Source organism: Quercus suber, unplaced genomic scaffold, assembly GCF_002906115.3.
Source record: "Quercus suber isolate HL8 unplaced genomic scaffold, Cork oak 2.0 scaffold_102, whole genome shotgun sequence".
NCBI lineage: Eukaryota > Viridiplantae > Streptophyta > Magnoliopsida > Fagales > Fagaceae > Quercus > Quercus suber.
Genome location: NW_027069567.1, coordinates 359,510 through 382,022, shown reverse-complemented (window position 1 = coordinate 382,022; position 22,513 = coordinate 359,510). Strand labels below are relative to the sequence as shown.

Sequence of the window (22,513 nt, the reverse complement as noted above, 5' to 3'; positions counted from 1 at the left end):
ACCTATAGTGGCGTTTCGTAACTCAATATACATGAAATCGAGTTATAGGTAAAAAAAAAAAATTACATGTAACTCGACTTCATGGCGATTGAGTTAAAAAAACATCACTATAGGACTCTAGAATTTTTTTTTTTTTTATAACTCGATTTTGAGAAAATCGAATTTCAAAAGAGGGGCATTTCTTTAATTAATTTGGAAAAAGGGGGAAAAATGCTGGATTTTTTTTTTTTTGAAAGGGGCATTTGCCCATTTTCTCCGGAAAAAGGGTCCTAATGTTTACCTACGTCTCACAAGTCAGGTTTCTTCCACGGTCAGTTACTACAAGCCGTGTGGGAAAACTTTCACTCCGCTAATTTCTCCTCCAAGCCGTATGGAAAAAACATTATGTTGACTTTACTAAAAACAACGTAGGTCATTATAATTTATAGACTAGCTAGACCAATCAACTGTGATTTTAATCTTGAGACTGATAACTGATAAATATCAATCATGTAGAATGGAGTAGTTCTAGATCATAAATTATTCCACAACTCTTTTGCCAACAATTTTGACGTGACAAATTGTGAGTAGTTAACTATCATTTACACATTAACTCACAATTTTTTCTTCATCAATTACACTCTGCTATGTCACAGTTGTGGCAAGAAGTAGCGAAAAATTTTGTAGTCCTAGACTTTTCCAATGTAGCATGGCTTTTGCAGTTTTGCTTCCTATAAATCACTATTCACTTACAACATTAACAATTATAACTCCATGGCTAATCTTAATTTTGTTGTTGTATTTCTTATTTTGTCCTTGTTTAGGTCCTCACATTGAAAGAGAAGCACTTCTCAACTTCAAGAAAGGTGTAACTAATCATTCCGAGTAAGCTATACGTACCCTTCTGGTTATTGAACCACTTACTGTTCCGCTCAGCCTCTCACCCATTTTAGGTTTTAGATCTTTCTTTATCTCAAAAACCTTAATAACAAATGGTTGTTGTTGATTTGTGGTTGGAGATCTATTGAAATTGAACGTTGACTGGTTGATTTGTTTTGGTTGTATTTATTATGTGTTTGGTTGCCCAAAAAATGAAAGAAAAATTAAAAATTGTAGAGTAATTTTTTTTTATTCTTTTTCTTTCTTAAAATAAAAATTAAATGTTGATTGGGATTTGTAGTAATTAAAAATTTTTATTATTTTTTTTGAACCACTTAATCTTCAAATATACTAACTTAGCAATCTGTTAGCTACGTAAGTATTTTCCGTTAGTGACTTGATGGTCTGAAGCAAATTAATTGTAAGTTGAAATTTGAAAATAAGATAAACTAAATTGACTATTACCAAAATGTATAAATCAATTTTATTTGTTTTTCTTTTCTTTTCATTTTTCTTTTGCAATAAAACTATCACTTTATTAATTTATTCAAAAGATAAAGTATAAAGACTCTAAATTATAAATTTAATCAAACAACATGGGCCATTGCTGCACCTACTGACTGACTGCCGAGTGGAAAAACGCCTAGAGGGTCTTTTTTTTTTTTTTTTTTTTGGAGTGTCACGGTTTATTAGTTACAACTAAAATGAACACACTCACCTTAATGCTAGTATTAACCCACTTAAGTCTAAATTTTAGGAACTTAATTTCGCTAGAGATTTTCATGTTTGTTACCTCCTATATCCTCTTACTTCTTTTGGACTCAAAATGAAGAACTTACTTCTACATATAAGCATGAATAATTAGGGACATAAATCCACTTCTTAAGGGTCGTGTTTTACTACGTATAAGCATGAATAATTAGGGACATACCTCCTATATCTAATGACAAATGTCACTAGATTCTAAGGCTCATGTTTCACATGGCATATTGATCACCCTATCAAGGTATAGGTTGTTGTACTAAAGGCTTTCCTTCTGCACATATATTTTGCCTTCATAATCCCTCCAAACTGCTATCCTCATGTCATTTCCATAGCATGCCACACCTAACCATAAGAAGTTGGTGCCCTGATCGGTTGATCCTGGTCTAAGGTCAAGGTAACATGCATGTCTCTGCTAGGATCCTAATTCACACCTAGATGGCCCAAGCCTACTAATCTACTGGTTTCATGCCTTCAAGTGTGTAGGAAAAGGGATTCCACGATCATTTTTAAGGTCTCAAGTTAAAGGAACAAGGTCACCTTAATGGTGATGAATAATTTTATTCGCCATAATATTGCATTAGAGGGTTATTTATTGGGAGACATTTTTAATATATACAGAAGGAGTCCACCAAATGGCATCAAGTTCACTTGTTTTGGATGAAACCACTACAAAAAATATGAGTTAAAACAGTGGTCTTTTTTTGTAGCACTTACAAAAAATGCTACTATAATGGGTTTATTGTAGCAGATTTTCAAATGCTGCTATAAGTCTCTTTGTAGCAGTGGTTTTTTTGTAACCGCCATAATATACTTTTTTTTCTACAGCGGTTTCCCAACTGCTACAATATACTTTATTTTTTGTGTTTCTATAGGTGATTTCTAAATACAAAACTACAAAGTTTAGTCTTTTTTATTTTTATATTTTTTATACTCCAATGTAGAAAACTAATACCTTAATGAGATCATCATACACCTAAAATACTCAGAATGACACAAATACGCCTAGAATTATAAAATGACCAAAATATCTCTAGAATGTCCATAACTAGAGAACTATTTTTAAAATTTTCAAAATGAAGAATATACCCCTAGACCTCCAAATTTACAAAATACATTAGGAATGATTACAATGGACAAAAAAAAAAAAAAATCCCTAAAATCCCTAAATGATAAAAATACCCCCAAACCATTGTACTACTGTTATCTACTGGTTTAAATTGTGAAGATGTTTATCCTCAGCAATCTTAGTGTGGTGTCAAACACCTATTGAGAAGACCATAATTTCCTAACTCATTTTAGTGACATGTAATATATATGTGTGTGTGTGTGTGTGTGTGTGTGTGTGTGAGGGGGGGGGGGGAACTAACATTTTAGTATTTATTCTATGTGATTAGAAAGATTACTAATAGAATAAATATGTTTATTTTGTTCTATTATTTATTTTAAGCATAATGAAATTTTAATATCATTTTTCTAAGATTTATACTAGAAACAATTGAATTTTTTTATATGTGAGAAACAATTGGTTTGAAATATGGTATTCTTGCTCAAATTAAGTTGGTTTTGCAACAACTGAAACAATGTCCAACAAAAAGGAAAAAAATAAATTTAGTTACACACAATCAAGAATGTAAAAAAAAAAAAAATCAAATGATATTTGCATTTTCTTTAGTAGGCATGAAACATGTTTGTCTATATTAGCTACTATATTATGCAATTTTCAATTTTGAAAACACACACACATATGTATAGTATAATCAAATCACTACAATATTCTTACTATCTTTCAATTTTGTATATAAAATAACTAAATATTACAATTTTTTTACTGGAAAAATTATTGAAATAATTTGTTTTATACATCGATTGTTGGGGTGGGGGATGTAAACTTTGGACGTCCCTGTTAGAAATGTGACAACTAGTTAAGTTGCAAGATTCTTGGCTAAAATTATTGAAATATTAAGAAAAACTAATAATAAGTTTCCCCGCCCATCGTGCGGGAACTCAGCTAGCACTAAAGAAATAAGAAGAGCATAAATTCCAAGCTATTGGACTAGGTATAATGCTATTTATGTATTAATCTAATAAAAATTTTGAAAATAAAATGGCTCATACACCTTGGCAAAAGGTTAGTCCTAGTAGCTGAGAAAATATTGTTTTAAATCCACAATTTAAAAACTCACACTAAAATAGTAAATATTGCAACCAATATTATTGTTTCAAATCCAAAATAGTCACTAGACACATTACAACAAAAACAATATAGACTAGTACTCAAGCAATGATAAACTAATTAGGCAAGCTACAATGAAACAATATTCTCCCTTGAAAGCATTAATCACCAAGAATCACTAAAACAATGAAACACGTTCCCTCTTGTGACTAGTAATCTTCTTCAGACTCAGAATCATCCATAAAATTCTCTTCATCAAGTGGAAGTGGTGTACCGACTATGGTTCCATCTACATCATTTCGAGCCCAATTTAGGTTGTCATTCGCATTATTAGGTGGATTTTCAATATCATATGGCTCATTATCACAATAAATGTCTACATCATTATCACTCAAATCGCCATTACCAACGTCGAACACATCCCTTGGTTTTGTTTTGACAACAACAAGCCAATCCTTGTCTCTTTCATCTTCAACATAATATACTTGTGAAGCTTGAGATGCCAAAATAAATGGGTCATCTGTCATTCTCTTCCCAACATGTATTAAATGTGAAAAATTGACAAGAGGAAACCCAAATTCATCTATCTTATATCCCCTACCTGTATCAACGTCAACCCAATCACATTTGAATAATATGTATCTCAAATTATCATAATAATTCAATTCAATTATGTCAGATAGAACCCCATAGTAAGTAATGCCTCCTTCTATTGTTACACTGACTCCACTGTTTTGAGTTTTCTTATTTTCCTCATAATCTTTAGTTCTTAATTTAGTACCATTGACAACATATCGTTTCATCCGTCTAGCTTTAGTATTGGGTCCTTCAGCAAGCCATCTAACTTTATCAGTAAGTTTCACCTTCTCAGTATTACTCATGGCCACAACCTAAAATTATATATGATATATCAATATGAGCTAAGTAACCCTTATACTACTTCTATTGTATGCAAAAAATTATTAGTAATGAATTACTTACATAATTTCGAAACCAGTCACAAAACTCTTTTATATGGATCTTATTAATAACTCCTTCTGGTACACGACGTGGACGTATTCTGCTCTTTATTCGATCCTTGTGTAACCTATATAAACAAGTGTAGCATGTGTTATTATTAAGAGTTATCATTTGATTAACATGCTTAAATATGAATCATATTTATCAATATTACTTACTCGTGAAATGAAATAATTTCATTGCTATTGAATAGAACATAACGATGTGCTTGTACCCATTTAGTTGAATCAAGTTCAATATTCGACATTGCTCCTGTAGCATCATCAACGTTTCTAATGGGTCTATTGAATACTGTCTCAACAGATTCCAAATATCGTGAGCAGAATATTAAGCACTCTTCTGCAATGTATCCTTCAGCAATAGAGGCCTCTGGATGAGCTCTATTACGCACATAAGACTTAAGTCTTAAGAGATTCCTATTTAGAAACAGAAGATAAATAGTGGAATAATGGATTTCATTGAAAAATTTAAATAATTATGACTTACCTCTCAATGGGATACATCCATCGATAATGGACTGGTCCAGCAATTTTTGCTTCAGTGGCCAAATGGATGACTAAATGAACCATGACAATAAAGAAAGAAGGAGGGAATATTTTTTCCAATTCACATAATGTCATTGCAATTCGAGACTCAAGTTTCTCAAGATCTTCTACTTGTAGGACTTTGGAACATACTTCTCTGAAGTAACAAGATAAATCCATTAAAGCCATACTGACTTTCTTTGGTAAAGCTCCTCTTATTGCTATTGGAAGAAGTTGTTGCATTATAATGTGACTATCATGACTTTTCAAACCAAAAATTTTGCGTTGTTTATAGTAGTCGAAAGTTTTTCCTCTTAGACTTGGCATCCAAGTCTTTTCCTTGTAGAAATCCTCTTTTTTAGAGTTTGAAACGTGGTGGATAGATCTTCTCCTTATAGGGAAGATCTTTACCAAATACATGAGATTTCTAGAGTCCAAGTAGTGCAAGGACTCTATTTAGGGCCTTACGAGAATGGGCTAAAGTATTTCCACTAAGAGGTCCAATAGGCCCATGGCCGACCAGCCCATCTTTCTTCGTTCCATCCGTATCAGGTCCGTCCACCTAAGGTCCATCCACTTAAGGCCTCGTGTAAATAACGAGCTCGTCTGTTCTTATGTTCGTGGACTATAGTCAGCCCGTACAATCACAATAGGCATCCTAGCGCGTATTTTCTCCCTTTCAATAACTAATGAAGTCTTCAAATTATAAACCAAAACTTTAAGTGCATTATTGAGAAGCAAATGAAATTACTAATATGGGTGTTGGGGGGGGGGGGGGGGGAAAAATCAAAGAGGATTGGGCCTAGGTTGAGCCCAAAGGGGACCATTTATGGATAAAAGAGAATTTCAAACCTTCGGTTACAAAGTTTTTTTTTTTTTTTTTTTTAAGATTTTTTTTTTAATGGGATAAATATTAGTTTTTGATAGACATCTATTTCAAAATGAAGATTGCTAACGATTGAAGAGCAAACTAATCTTCAGGCTATTACGTGGGTCATGTAAGAAATTAATTTTTTTTGGTGAAACAAATAATTTTTATTTTATTTTTTTTATGGAAATAGATAATTTCTTCTATTTATAATAGATAACGTAGATAAGAACAAATAATTTTAGTTCTCAAGACTATAAAATATGGAGTATGAAAAAAAATTGATTATGTTATCAACATACTCAATTTTTTCAACCTTAAAACTGAATTGTACCATATTTCTGTCATAACTTCGGGAACAATTAGTCCAAAATCTTATAAAAATAAAATAATTTATAATGACCAATATAAAAATCTAATAATATGATAGTTTGTTATTTTGATTAAAATTACTCATTAAAAAAAATAATAACGTAACTATATGGAGGTGGGCAAATTCCGTTGTTCAAAATCCGTTGTCCTTATTGTTGAGTTGTTGCCATGGGTTTTGACCATACTAAGGCCAAGTGCAACATGGTGAGATCTAGGCTTTTTATTTTTATATTATAACAAATTTAGTTAGGAGACACCTAACTACTAACATCGACATTGGTCTAAAGGCTAGGGCCAAAAAACTTCCAAAATAACTGATGAAGCTGAGAAATTCACCAGTGAGTCACACGATGTCTTCACGCTCGACCGTAAACCTACACAATACAAAGAAGAAAACCTATCAAAGGGCACCGGTGTGGTGCCGGCCAAATACCCTCTGAAGGTTAAGTCAGAAAGTATTCTCACAACTCTAAAGTGCTAGAGAGGATAAATAATGCGTACCTTTATTGGTGAGAGTATTGGGGCTTTTATAGTAGTCGAAAGTTTTTCCTCTTAGACTTGGCATCCAAGTCTTTTCCTTGTAGAAATCCTCTTTTTTAGAGTCCGAAACGTGGTGGACAGATCTTCTCCTTATAGGGAAGATCTTTACCAAATACATGAGATTTCTAAAGTCCAAGTAGCGCAAGGACTCTGTTTAGGGCCTTACGAAAATGGGCCAAAGTATTTCCACTAAGGGGTCCAACAGGCCCATGGCCGACCAGCCCATCTTTCTTCGTTCTGTCCGTATCAGGTCCGTCCACTTAAGGCCTCGTGTAAATAACGGGCTCGTCTGTTCTTATGTTCGCGAACTATAGTCAGCCCGTACAATCACAATAGGCATCCTAGCGCGTATTTTCTCCCTTTCAATAACTAATGAAGTCTTCAAATTATAAACCAAAACTTTAAGTGCATTATTGAGAAGCAAATGAAATTACTAATGTGGGTGTTGGGGGGGGAGGGGGGGGGAGGAAAAATCAAAGAGGATTGGGCCTAGGTTGAGCCCAAAGGGGACCAATTATGTATTAAGGAAAGGGAATGGGCTCAAACCAAGCATTTTGGCCCAGAGGTCAAGGGAATTAGCCCAGAGAAGACGTGTCTGAAAACAAACCATCATCTAGAATTCTGATAAGACCAACCAGAGGAAGGTTTGAACAAAAAGCCTGTGTCGAGGAAGAGGATAGGCTCAAAAATGTAAACAGGCAAATGACGGCTATCAGGCTACACCAGGATACTATCTAGCTGAGGAACAATAATTTCCCCAAGTGAAGGTTGGAGGAAGCTTACTTAGAAAGTAAACATCTCATTCACATTAAATGCACTGCACTAACTTAGCATGCCACATTTATGGTGAAAGGTCGAATTTGTGTGAAAACGCAAGCGCTATTTAGACCCCCAAATTACAATAAACTATACTAAGTCATATTCATCATATATCAATCATTAAAATGAAAGCTAAAAGAGTAGAGAAGAAGAATGCAAATATAAGATAACACGTCGATGTGTTATCGAAGAGGAAACCGAAGAACTCGGCGAAAAACCTTTCCGCCATCTTCCAAGCAGTAAATCGATCCATTAGAGAATGAGTTAGAGTACCCAAATAACAAAAGACCTTCCAAGCCTAGTCTACCCCATGTACTTGGACCCTCCAAGCTCCTACTATTAACTGACTTGACGAAGCATTGTCTTTTTTAGCTTTTCGAATCACGCAATTCAGCTCGATTGCATCCACCAAACAAATGGCTTCTTTCAATACTTCCGAGCAGCTCCAAAACCTCACTTTACACTCAAAATGGGTGTGGTAAGTATTTGGGCTATCAATCTCTCAAGGATTTGGATATGGAGAGGTAGGAGTTGAGGAAAACCACAATGGATTGTGTAGAGGATTGTGGGTATGACAATCTCTAACTCTCAAGAGTTATGGTTAGGGTTTTCTCTCTGAAAAAACACTCCTCTGAATATGTGAGTAATGTGAGTATAAATAGTGTGGGTAGAGAAATGGTGTATCAGATATGACAAAATGGCAAAACAGAATGTTTTGCGGGTATCTCGTAAGAAGGCCTTACCCGCAAAATACTTGCAAAAACCAGTTGTCACCGTCTGTCATCACTCTTCGCATTCCAGTCATGTGCTGAGCACATGGCTTCACTTCACGTGAAGTCTTCTCATGAGCTACCTGCGAAAACTCCTTTAATCTTCAATGATATCTTAAGTCTTCACACTCTCTCTCACACACAACCCATACTAAGAAATCCCACATAAAATACAAGACACATAAGATTGAACAAAATTACAATCAAATTTGGCACGGAATTAAAGCCAACACAAAAGAGTTGTAAATCACAACTTTACATATTGTTAAATGACTCTCTTGAACAGTGTTTTGACAGCCTATTACCTTCACATCTTACTCTCAAAAGGAGGGAAAATGGAAGATGGGACAAGTATCCCACTTGAAGAACCATCCACCCTACAAGTGGACGGCTGAGATGGCAACAATTGACCTCTAAATGGGAAAAGATATATTATATTAAGGGATGGAAAAAAAAAAAAATTTAAGTCTAGAGATAGACTATTGTAATAAACACTTGAATATTATCATCCTGTACTTGAATATTATAAACACTTTAAGATTAAGTCTAGAGATAGATTATTGTGATCACCCTCAAGTATAAGTAGTCTTCCTCAGACAAACCGATGAGAGTTTATAAAAGAAGAGTATTAATTCAACCTCCACTCTACCAACATGGAAATAATTTCTCATTGATTCTTTTTTCTACCCCTTTCAAGCTTTGGTTTTCAAGTCTATCTCTTTGAATGCTAGAAGGCCTCAAGACTCTCTAGTTTGGAAGAGTAGTAAATCATGAATTTTTTTTTTGGTCAAAGTAAATATTTTTGCAGTAGTATATCATGGCAATTGCCACGAAAATTCAGCATCTACTCCCAATACAGGGCGAGCTCATTCCATTTAGCTTTTAAAGTTATTAATTATTTTGATATTATTGCTTAATTTATGGTAATTTTTATATGTTTATTACTATATTTATAGTTGTAATTTTATTTTAATTATATATATATATATATATATGAGAATTGATAAAAACCATATAGGTTAGGTATGACCTGTTAATCAAAAAGATTATTAAAAACGGCTCATTTGCATTGACTTTTACATGACTTGTTAATTAAATGAGTTAAATGTGTTGGGTCGGGTTGATCTGTTTAATAAACAAGTTGTGTTCAAGTTGAGGATTCCTGACACGTTTACTAAACAGGTTGGGTTCGGGTCAACCCATATAACCTAATACTCATAGCTCAACAAAACACGAACCCGACCCGCAAATATGAATTGCCACATTCTGTACAAATAACCAATCTTGATTAAAAATATAAAGAAATAAAATAATTTTATATTATAAAAAAATAGAATAAAAAAACATATATAAAAAAATTAAAATTAAAATATNTATAAAAAAATAAAATTAAAATATTAATTCTTATTGGTTATATCGAGAATGGCTAAGTTTCTTTCAACTATAAAACATAATGATTAATGCTAAATATATTATTCATAATAAAAAATTTATATATATGCTTATGTATTTTTATTTTTATTAATTAGTAGGTGTCACAAACTATTTTAATTTTTCAAATTCTTTAAATTATAGTTAAAATTAATAGATTTCCCACCATGTCAGAATACTAGTGCTTAGTCCATTGGTTGTCATTTTGGACACTTACCTTGAGAAGGTGGGTTCTAACCCTGCCAATTGAAAGATTTTCAATTTCTTTTTTATTTTTTCCCTCCCAAATAAACGTAGGTGCTGGAAGATTTTTTTTTTTCCTCCCAAATGAACGTGTGTTGGAAGTGTGTGCTGGAAGTTTTATTTTAGTTATTATTTTTTTTTTTTTTCAAATAAACGTGTGTTGGAAAGTGAAGTGAAGTGAAGTTTCTTTTATGTGCTGGAAGGTTTTTTTTTTTTTTTTTTTTTTTTTTTTTTTTTTTAAACGTGTGTTGGAAAGTGAAGTGTGTGCTGGAAGTTTCTTTTACATGTTTTTTCCCCCTCCCAAATGAACGTGTGTTGGAAGTTTTTTTTTTCCCTCCCAAATAAACATGTGTTGGAAAGTGAAATTCATGTCCCTTTTTTTTCTCCCAAATAAATGTACTTTTTTACTTCCTTTTTATTTTATTTTTTATTAACCCACTGAATCCTTATCTCATCTTGGTTTTTACGTATTATTATTTTTAACTTTTTAAGAGTCCTTATCTTATCTTGGTTTCTAATATTGGCCTTCTTTATCTTTATATCAAAATTGTAGTTACCCGCCATATTAAAAAATAAAACCTGTAGCTGCCAATAATTGCTTAGAAAAAATTAAAAGAGTTTTTATTCTCCTCAAGAAAGAAAAAAAAAAAAAAAACTTTTGTAGAAGGAGTCGTAACAACAACTCACAGGTGAGTTTTTAACCTCTCTCTCTTTGTCTCCCATTTCATCAATTTTCTAAATCTCCAATATTTTTTTACAATTTTCTCAGAGAAGTTGCTATTTCCTCCAAATCTAAGAGAGTGGAGACTGAAGAGTGATTGAATGTATGGTTTTTAACCATTACTCCCCAGGTAAACATCAAGATTTTTAAACTATTATGCATTTTTTTATTAAATAAATAAATATATTATATAGCATATAAATAGAATAAAATAATTTTAATTATTTATTTGATTAGGTTTTTTTTTTTTTTGATCTATTGAGATTTAGCATTTTTTTTTTATAAAATGAGTAATGATTGAACTGAGGCTTAGTTTTGGCTTTGAATATGTGCATGTGATTCTTAAATTTCATGAATATATACTAATTTAATCAAATATTAGTGAAAATCAATCTTTTTTCAGGATTAATTACTAAATTTTTTTGTCAAAAAAAAAAAAAACCCAAAATGTCTTATGAATATGATTACAGCAACCTATGAATATGATTACTTATGTTTTTAGTCCTGGTAGCATGTAACAATTAATTAAAAGTATGATTGTGGTGTTGACTACATTTTTTTTTGTGCATAAACAAATTTAAGTTGTCTTTTGGCCATTATTTCTAGCCTACTAAACATGAAAGATGTAGGTTTAATCAATTTATAAAGATTGTTGCAACAAACCCTCACTTATGTCCTATTAATGTTGTTAGTTGGCGTACAATGCCAAATGACTACAAAGGAAATTGTTGGAATATAATTGAGGTATTAAAATTTTAGTAACATATATTAGGCTTCTTTCCAGAATTTCAATGCTTCTACATAGATTTTTTTTTTAATAGAAAGAATGCTTCTACGTAGTGGTTATGGTTTTTATTTTATTTTTTATATATGTATTTGTGTTTCAATCAAAGTTTTACATCCCCCAAGATGAGATTGCAAGAGAGATAATCAAGCTCATCATAAATTAAAGAGATTGGGTGATCAATGGAGGAATTGGAAGCATGCTTTGAAAGCAGAGCACTTTGATAAGTCAAAAACTGCAACACAAATAGTGGCTGAGGCTCAAATATAGTAAATCGCCAAGATTATGCTAAGCTTGTTGACTCTTGGTTTAGAGGTAATACAATAAAAATAATGCACATGAGAAGATATGTATTTGTCATCATTTTTTTTTCCAATAGCCATTTGATATATTCTCGCAGATTTGCCTATATATATATATAGTTTTCACTAATGCAAATATATGTTTATTGTATTCCAGGAAACTAAGAAATACATTGGAATATAAAGGGAGACCAAGTTTCAATACAATTATTTTATCATTGTCTTATCTTAAGTACCAAAAAATATTGTTTATACTTTTATTAAGATATTTGTGATTCCAAACTTCGAATTGTAAAGTTTTATTTCTTCATTTGGATCAATATTATTAACTATTTGCAATTATTTTATTACTTTGATTTTTGGAATTGTGGATTTTAATAACATTCCAAACATGTTATATTACTAATTTTTAGGGAAAAATTTAATTAAAAAAATATTTTTGTAATATTCAATAAAGTTTATACCTTCGGTAACAGTTTTTATAACTGCTTATGTATGGAACCTACAGTAGCGGTTGTTTTTTGATGCAATAACTAATTTATAACAAAGTGTACGAATGGGAAAACTAGCATTTTTTATTTATTTATTTTATTTTATAGCAATGTTCTATAAAACTGTTGTTAAAGAATATCTAGTAGCAATTCACAAAATTGCTATTAAAAATAATTCATGCTAGATATAAGGGAAGGGTATACAAAAATTTTTAATTTTGCTTAGTAGCGGTTTATAGAACTGCTGCTAAAGAATCTATAGCAGCAATTACATAACCACTGGTATAAATAATTAATTTCAAAAAGAAGGGCCCTGTGTACTAGCGGTTTTTTTAATTCTCTAGTAGCAATTCTATGAATTGCTGCTAAATAATCTATAGGAGCGGCCACATAACTGTTGGTACAAATAATTAATTCTGAAAGGAAATGCCGTGTGTATCAGCGGTTTTTAATTCTCTAGCAGCGGTTCTATGAACTGCTACTAAAAAATCTATAGCAGCAGTTACATAACCGTTGGTATAAATAATTAATTCCAAAAGGTAAAGTTGTGTGTACTAGCGGTTTTTAATTCTCTAGCAGTGGTTCTATGAACTGCTACTAAAAAATCTATAGTAGCAGTTACATAACCGTTGGTATAAATAATTAATTCCAAAAGGTAAAGTTGTGTGTACTAGCAGTTTTTAAATCTCTAGCAGTGGTTCTATGAACTGCTACTAAAAAATCTATAGTTGCAGTTACATAACCATTGGTATAAATAATTAATTCCAAAAGGTAAAGTTGTGTGTACTAGCGGTTTTTAATTCTCTAACAGCAGTTTATAAAACTATTGCTATAGATGTTTTCTATACCAACGATTCCTAAAACTGCTGCTATAACCTATAGTGACCTATAGCAACGGCAACTTAACAGCGGTTATTCAAGTTGTAGCAGTGGTTTAGAAAACAGCTGGTATAGACCTATATGACTTTTAGTAGCATTTTTTTAAAATTTTAGTAGTGGTTACAACCACTGTTAAAAATCAAGTTTTTTGTAGTGTGGGAGCCGTGCATCTTTGGTTAGTCACATACTGGGAGCCGCGCATCCTTGGTTAGTCATGTACTGGAATCTGTGCAAAAATGTGGTGTTCATATATTAAAGAGTTCGGAGGTTCTGAAACAGTAGAAGGTTTCTTCTATAAGTTCATCTATGGGGATTGTAGAGTCTAGGGACAAAAGTTTTGTACTAGATCTGAAACTTCTCTTTACTATAGTGGATTACTTTTCGGGAAGGTTTCCCCCCAGGTTTTTTACTGTGAAACTAGTTTGTTTCATTAGTTTTCCTGAGTCATCATATATTGTCTTATTCACTTTTCCGTTATGCATTATTTTGACATGATATTGATGTTTGTTTGTTTTAACAAGTTTTATTCATAATAAATCTAATTAACAACTTGGGTTTAGAATTTGTTAATTCTATCAACTGGGGCCTAAATTTCCTAACAGTTTTTAGTTTTATTGAATTATTTTCAATGGGTAATTGTATATCAAAGTAATATTAAATTATATGTATATATATATATATATATATATTATATGAAAAAACTACATAAATCACACGTCAACTTGACGTGCAATTCTTAAAGTATTAAATAATTTTAACAATCTACTACTAACATAAAATGGTTTTTGGTAATTAAGTGCATCACACATTTTCTTTTTAATTATTTACTTTTGAATTCACTTTTAGCATGTTATATTTTTCTCTCAAAATTATGTATATCATATTATATATAATAAAAGTTGGGCTTAGATGTCGTAGTTGCGCCATGTGACTTTACCAAATTGCAAAAATTTTAATGAATTTTTAGATTTTAAGAATAGATATATATATATATATACATATTTTTTGGATAAATATGACAAATCAAGTAATGAAAGAATGTAGCATTTGATTTACAACTATAACAGTTGTGTCTATCTAAAATGTTATCAACAAACCTAAAACAAAAAAATAGATATATATTAAAAAACGTAAAAGGAAAAAATGAAGAATAAAGTAAAAAAAAAAAAAGTATTTGAGTTTCACATAAACTACTTCTTTTTGTTCATATCTTTTTCACAACTTAAAATTCCCACTATATATACACACAGTTTTTTTGGTGTTTCATTATTTCTACTACGTACTTTACAATTATTTGCTATAGCCTTCCTTTCTCCTCTCTGCCCTACCTACAACCTTGCGGGTATTTTTTTTTTTTTTTTTTATTTCATCAAATTGAATAGATTTTGTGTATTTGTTACCTTTTTATTATATATAATATGATTTTTATCAACAAGTTTTACAGATAGGTTGAAATTCTATGTTTAATAAAACCTTTTAGTGTTTTTTTTTTTTAGAAGTCAATATGGCAAGCAATATTTTTGTATTTTTTAATTTCTTATTACATGATTATTTGTTGTTGACATCAATATTTTATTATGGATTTAATTTGTTATGGCTTTTGTTTGGTGCTTTGTTCCATGTAATCTATATTCTTTAATTAAAAGCAAAATTTGCTGTCAAACATGAAATTGTATACAAAAGAATCTATCCATCCAAATTTCTATGTAAGTCTATCTTTACTTAACTCCATTTTTTTTTTAGTTCAAAATTTTGGATTTTTTTCATTAATGAACTAAGGTTTTGGATTAATTTTGTTTTCAACCGTTTTAATTATTGAATTCATTATTTTTTCATGTATAATATTAATCTCCGGGTTTTTTTATGAAAAAAAAAAATAATATATGTGTTTTTAAAGGTTAAAACACAATACAATTACAAACATTACTTTAAGTTTGGGTGTTATATTTATTTATTAGTAAGTTAGAATGTTACATTAAGTTAGAGTATTATATTTTTTATTTATTATTAATTCAGTTCAGGGTTGATATAACTTATAACCATTTGAATAAAATCAACACTAAAACAAATTATTTAAATATCAAAATAAGAAATAAAAATTAAATTTCATTTAAGTGTACATGTACAATTTATTTTTTAATCTTATATTTTGAATTAATTCTTTTTTCATTTTATTTGTTATTAAATTTAATTATATTATCAAAATATTTTTATTAAGCCGTGCATCACACGGGCATAATACTAGTTTAATTAATTTTTAGTTGATTTTACTGTATTTCATGTTTCATATATGACAAGTGTACGTATTTTCTTTTCTTTTCTATTGTGAAATTATTGGATTGGTGGGCTATTAAAACTAAATATCTTTATATAATTATAAGCTTAAATATTTATGTATTATCTTACTTTTATTTTTGAGTATTTTCTTTATTTATTTTTACTTGTATTGAAGGAAAGGATAAAAAAAATGATGTTAACAAATACATTTAAGGGTATTTTTATAATTATGTTCTCGTATGTGAAAATTACAGGTCATAACAAGTTAATCCATCAAAGTTTAGGTATAGACAATAGATCGAAACAAAACCTTTTTTTTTTTTTTTTTAATAAGAAACAAAACCCATTTTAGTTATACTCATTTTTAATTTGTACCTATACTTTTTACTCATATCCAATCAAATTATATCAAAATCCTTCCAAAAAAAAAAAAAAAATTAACGGATGCTTATGACAAGTCATTATCCTTCAGAATTAATGACAGAGAAATGAAAAATACTTAGGCTGTGTTTGGTTCCCGTAAAATATTTTCCGAAAAATAGCCTATTTTCTGGAAATGCTATTTTGGGGAAAGGAAAATATTTTCAAGTGTTTGATTGCATTATGAAAATTGTTGTAAAAAATATTTTTATGTGTTTGGTTTTATTCTGAAAATGCTATTTTCTTACACATTTTTCACATTTTTCTCAGCTATTTTCTCAGCATCCAAACAAATTTTATTACAAAAAATTTCAAAATCACACCCAAAATCACACCAAAAAAATTTCAAAATCATCAAATCCGGTCAGATCGTTGCGGTGAGGCGACTGGGTATTCAAATCTAGTGCGACTCGTGGCGTGATGCGAGTCGCTGGGTCTGGGTCTGGGTCTGGGTCGAAGGCGATCGACGATCGTGGCGATGGGTCTGGGTCTAGAACGGTGTTTCGGCAAGGTGAGTTCTCTGGGTTTCTCGGTGTGGTGGCTGGATCGGAGGCATGGGAGTGGCTGGAACGGTGTTTCGGCAAGGTGAGTTCCTTGGCTTTCTCTGACTCGTTTGGTTCTTGACGAGTTCTCTTCTTTCTCTGGATGTCTTCAAAGTTTCTCTGCTCTCTCTTTTGTGTGTGACTCGAAAATGGTTTGAAGTGAAAATGAGAGGTGAAAACCATTTCCGGGTCAAAGGAGTAAATAATGGTCAAACGGGTGCCTATTTTTCGGAAAATTTTATTTTCCATAGCTGCCAAACAGTGGGGTCAGGTGGAAAATAATTTCTTGAAATCATTTACCACCAAAACAAACGGATCCTTAGTCTAAAGCAAAAATTATTTGGCTTTGGTTAAGTAAAAACAAATTTGTCATACTAAACATCCAATAAATTAGATTTGACACGCAGCCCTTCAAGAAATGTACCCAAAGAAATGTAAGAGCATTCACATCAGCTCATGTAAAATTTGTGTCTATTTTACACATAAAAACCTATTTTTTCTATTTTACANCAAACACAAAAAACTGCAACACTCAAACCTAGGCGCTAAACACGTCATAATCCTGGCGAGGTGAAAACTCGATGATTTTGTTGCATATATATATATATATATATATGGCCAATTTTTAAGGTCATTTCAATTTTCAGATGCGTCAGCTGGTAATTAATGTGACAAGAGCAGCTGCAACGTAGGTCGTGCCATTTTAGAATTGATTGCACATGTTACATGAATTCACCAAGGCTTTATTGATGGTGCATAAAACATTTGTCACGTGTCAATCAGAAAAAAATTTGTCACGTGTAATACTTCTTGGTTTTATGTAATTTCATAGAGAGGCCAGTAATTATAAATTTATAATTTTTCTAAGATTATAAATTTATAATGAGGTTCCCTTGGACATTCACATCAGTTCTTGTATAAATGTGTAAAATACATATTTTGATCACTTTTACACATTTTAAACCAAAAAACACTCCACATTAGTCCTTTTAAAATCATGTAAACGTGTGGAAAATTATCAACGAGCTACAGTACATGGTTGGGGAAGAGAGGTAGGAGATGAGAGTCAGTTAGAGAGGAGGAGAAAAAATTATTAAAAAATTAAATACACGAGCTACAGTGCCTGTGTAAATTTACACAGGCACTGTAGCTCGTGTATTTAATTTTTTAATAATTTTTTCTCCTCCTCTCTAACTGACTCTCATCTCCTACCTCTCTTCCCCAACCATGTACTGTAGCTCGTTGATAATTTTCCACACGTTTACATGATTTTAAAAGGACTAATGTGGAGTGTTTTTTGGTTTAAAATGTGTAAAAGTGATCAAAATATGTATTTTACACATTTATACAAGAACTGATGTGAATGTCCAAGGGAACCTCATTATAAATTTATAATCTTAGAAAAATTATAAATTTATAATTACTGGCCTCTCTATGAAATTACATAAAACCAAGAAGTATTACACGTGACAAATTTTTTTCTGATTGACACGTGACAAATGTTTTATGCACCATCAATAAAGCCTTGGTGAATTCATGTAACATGTGCAATCAATTCTAAAATGGCACGACCTACGTTGCAGCTGCTCTTGTCACATTAATTACCAGCTGACGCATCTGAAAATTGAAATGACCTTAAAAATTGGCCATATATATATATATATATATATGCAACAAAATCATCGAGTTTTCACCTCGCCAGGATTATGACGTGTTTAGCGCCTAGGTTTGAGTGTTGCAGTTTTTTGTGTTTGGGCGCAGCTTACGTCCAGTGCTCCAGTGCACTGGATGTGTTGCGATTGTGACACGTGTTCAAAAATAGACACGTGTCACAATCGATGCGGCTCTAGTGCACTGGAGCAACTGGACATAAGCCGCACCCGTTGTGTTAACCCTGTCCTGTGTTTATGTGGTTTAGTTGATGAACTGTACGTGTTAGTTCTTGTTGTTCTAGTTTATGGTTAATTGGAGTTCCTGTGAGCTAGCTGTGCCAGTAACTAATGGCATGTTTGGATGGAGGAAGAAATGAGAGAGAGTAAAGGAGAATAGATTAAAGTTAGCTAAAAATAAGCGGGAGCAGCTTGTGTCCAGTGGAAGTTTCCACTGGACACATTGGATGATGGACACATGTCCACTCTTGGACACGTGTCCGAATCCGGACGTGTCCAGTGGAAATTTCCACTGGACAGAAGCCGGGTCCAAAATAAGCTAATTTTGTGCTCAATCTACTCTACTTTACTCCCCTTTTCTCTCCTTCAATCCAAACAGACTATAAATTGAGTCTTGAAGTAATTAGTAACGCTTTTGGTTTAATTCAGTCTTTTATTGGTTGTGAAGTTTTCTAGGGTTTGGAGATCTTTAGGGGGTGTTTGGGAGAGTAGTTTGAATTATGTTGTTTAAGTTTTGATATATGTGTGGGTGAAAAATGGTGTAGAAATATGTGTAATTTTGTTTAAAATGTGTGAAAATGTGTTAGAACTAACTTGCCAAACACCTCCGTAAACTCTTAAAATAAATCTCTCTTTGTAATACTAATAATTGCAATATGTCTCATTTTTTTTTTTTTTTTTGGAGAAACATGTCTCATTCTGTTTTGAAGCTCGTAGGTGTAATAAAAAAGCATAAAATGGTCTATAAAGTTTGAGTCCTGAAGACTTTTTGTTGTCTGTACTATTTGCTCTTTATGGTTTATATATTATCTCCCCTCACTTTTTCACGCAAAAAACAAAATCATGCGGTGAATGCAACAACATTTTCTTGAGGTTTCAAAATCAATCAGCAGCATGAATTGGCTGGAGACAGTCTATTTAAACAAGTACACACGTTTTTTCTTCTTCTTCTTCTCTTTATTTATTTTTTCCTTTCAAAAAGAATGATTACAAACCTTTTCACCATCTACAATATTAGTTTAAAGAGAGTCTTATCTCTATAGTTGTTCACATTTCACAAATGGCAGCATTAAAAGGTTCCCTACGCAGAAGAGATGGGGCCGTTGCTCATTTCCAACCCAAGTACTGGGGCTATGGGCACCGGCATCATTTCTTCCGCGTAAGAAACCTTTCATCTGTAAGAATCCATCTATGGAATTTGAGATTTAATATGACAGCAAAGGTTAGGTTTTTTGGGAGAAACATGTCTCCTTCTGTTTTGAAGCTCGTAGGTGTAATAAAAAAGCATAAAATGGTCTATAAAGTTTGAGTCCTGAAGACTTTTTGTTGTCTGTATTATTTGTTCTTTATGGTTTATATATTATCTCCCCTCACTTTTTCACGCAAAAAACAAAATCATGCGGTGAATGCAACAACATTTTCTTGAGGTTTCAAAATCAATCAGCAGCATGAATTGGCTGGAGACAGTCTATTTAAACAAGTACACACGTTTTTTCTTCTTCTTCTTCTCTTTATTTATTTTTTCCTTTCAAAAAGAATGATTACAAACCTTTTCACCATCTACAATATTAGTTTAAAGAGAGTCTTATCTCTATAGTTGTTCACATTTCACAAATGGCAGCATTAAAAGGTTCCCTACGCAGAAGAGATGGGGCCGTTGCTCATTTCCAACCCAAGTACTGGGGCTATGGGCACCGGCATCATTTCTTCCGCGTAAGAAACCTTTCATCTGTAAGAATCCATCTATGGAATTTGAGATTTAATATGACAGCAAAGGTTAGGGTTTCGTATCCTTTCGTGTTTAAATTTTATTATGCACCTTTATTATATAGTATTATTATTTTTGGCCTTAACTGCTTATTTCGTGTGGTGGAAATTGTGGGATGGCTATTGCCATATATAATTTTTTATGTATGTATAAGCTATGAGCCATATGCAGATCCCTCTTTTTTCTTCCATCGTTTTCTTTGGCAGCAGGCAAAAGTTAGCTATGCAATTTTATTGTACCACATAAACCTCCTAAAACTCCAGTGTCTCATACAAGATTTGACCTTGATTCTACCGTTTTCTCTTTTATTTTGCAACACGGCCATTTGACTTGGATGAAGATGAATTAAACACTTCAGAACTCAAAAGTATATATCTAAAACAACTGTTGAAAGTTTCTTTTGTTTAAAAACTACTGTTGGAAGTTTCAATAACTAGCTGATGCATGTATGGTAAAGACAGCAGTACCCTGTAACTGTTCCCCAATTAATAATGTAAAGTTCACATGCTCCTCATAATATATATAGTACATTCGTTGATTTTCCTCGACAGCTTTTGTAGGTAGGGTTTGTGTTAGTTTCCTACTATAGACATCGTATTTTTCAACCGATTAAGATTGAGAACAGAAAGGCCATTTTACTAATTTGAGGGTAAAAATGTCATTTACGCCATTGGAAGATTAATTGAGGATCCAATATGAAAATCGACATGAATCCTTAATATATGATCTAATTGTCATTTATCACAAAGATAAGAGCATCGTATTAGAAGATCATGTGAAACCAAGTCTTCTTCTTCTTCTTCTTCTTCTTCTTCTTTTTTTTTTTTTTTTTTTTATTTCATGCTAGCTCTAAGGTACATCCTTTTGAACCTATGGTTGTTTGACATTTTATTAAATATAATTAATTATTTTAAAAACCAATCATAATTATTCAATCTTTATTGAATGATATTAATCTATTGAAAGGGGAAGTATCTCTTAAGCCCGAATAAACGGATCCATCATTTGCACGGGCCCTTGTGGACGGACCTGATGTGAACGGCCCGGACATGGACGGGGTGAAGTATGNACACGCCCACTCCCGTCCACTCCTTCGTAATAACATTCTCTGACACGTAAGGTAGACGGAGTGGGATATGGTCAGGAATCTGGTACGGTCCCTTATTGTATTGAAGTGGCCCTCCTTGATGGTCGACGAAAAGCGTGGACCGTCCACTCTGGGGCAAGATGAACCCCTAAGTCCATCAGCCCCACGACGACCTATTACTATTTGTTCCTCGTCATCTGAAACCTCCTGGACTTCAATCATCTCCAGGCCCTCATGTGTTGAAGACGAGAAGATGACGACGGACTACTCTCGCTTGAGACGCCGTGGTCTTTGGACATGACGGGTATATCCCCTCGTAGTCCACCCCGTCGGGAACGACCGACTGGTTACTGATGCACTAGACATTTCCTACATATAATTACAAAACCTAAGACTCTGACGGTTGGAGATAGCGACGGACGCATTAAGTGCAAATAAAAGAAAAAAGAAAGGACGGATATAAAAATAACTCACCAGAAGCTTGAAGTAGGATGCGACGAGCGACGGATGCTTGAGTGAACGGGTCGTGCTCTGACAGACGTGACGGACTCGCTCTGACAAATCTCTTCCAGCAGCAAGTGGAGAAATGAGAGGCAGAGGACTAATATTTATACTGGGAGTGCACGGAAGACGAAGCGACGCCTCGTTCCAAAACAACAGCCACTGGCAGATTGACATTTGCACAACGCATTAATGCGTCAGCTCCTGACTCAGCATTGTACGGATGAAAATTTGCAGATAGGCGTATCGAGTTTTAGATCCGTCACCCCATGGGTCCGTTCATGAGCGCTGACGGACCCATCGGGTGAGGGGGCAACTGAAAGGGGAAGTATCTCTTAAGCCCGAATAAACGGATCCATCATTTGCACGGCCCTTGTGGACGGACCTGATGTGAACGGGCCGGATATGGACGGGGTGAAGAATGGTGGGCTTGTTATCCATGGGCCTGCTGAGCCCCTAATGAAGGATA

At 32.7% G+C, this 22,513-nt stretch overlaps 1 protein-coding gene across 1 annotated transcript; it reads right to left on the bottom strand.

The window, feature by feature from the left end:
* Positions 1-3,897: 3,897 nt before the first annotated feature.
* On the bottom strand, positions 3,898-4,955 carry LOC136061261 (uncharacterized). Its single transcript, XM_065774933.1, has 2 exons — positions 4,778-4,955; positions 3,898-4,686 (listed from the first exon to the last, which is right to left on the bottom strand). Exons 1-2 carry the CDS (start codon positions 4,925-4,927, stop codon positions 4,006-4,008), a joined length of 831 nt encoding a protein of 276 aa, XP_065631005.1. The 5' UTR covers positions 4,928-4,955; the 3' UTR covers positions 3,898-4,005.
* Positions 4,956-22,513: the final 17,558 nt, after the last annotated feature.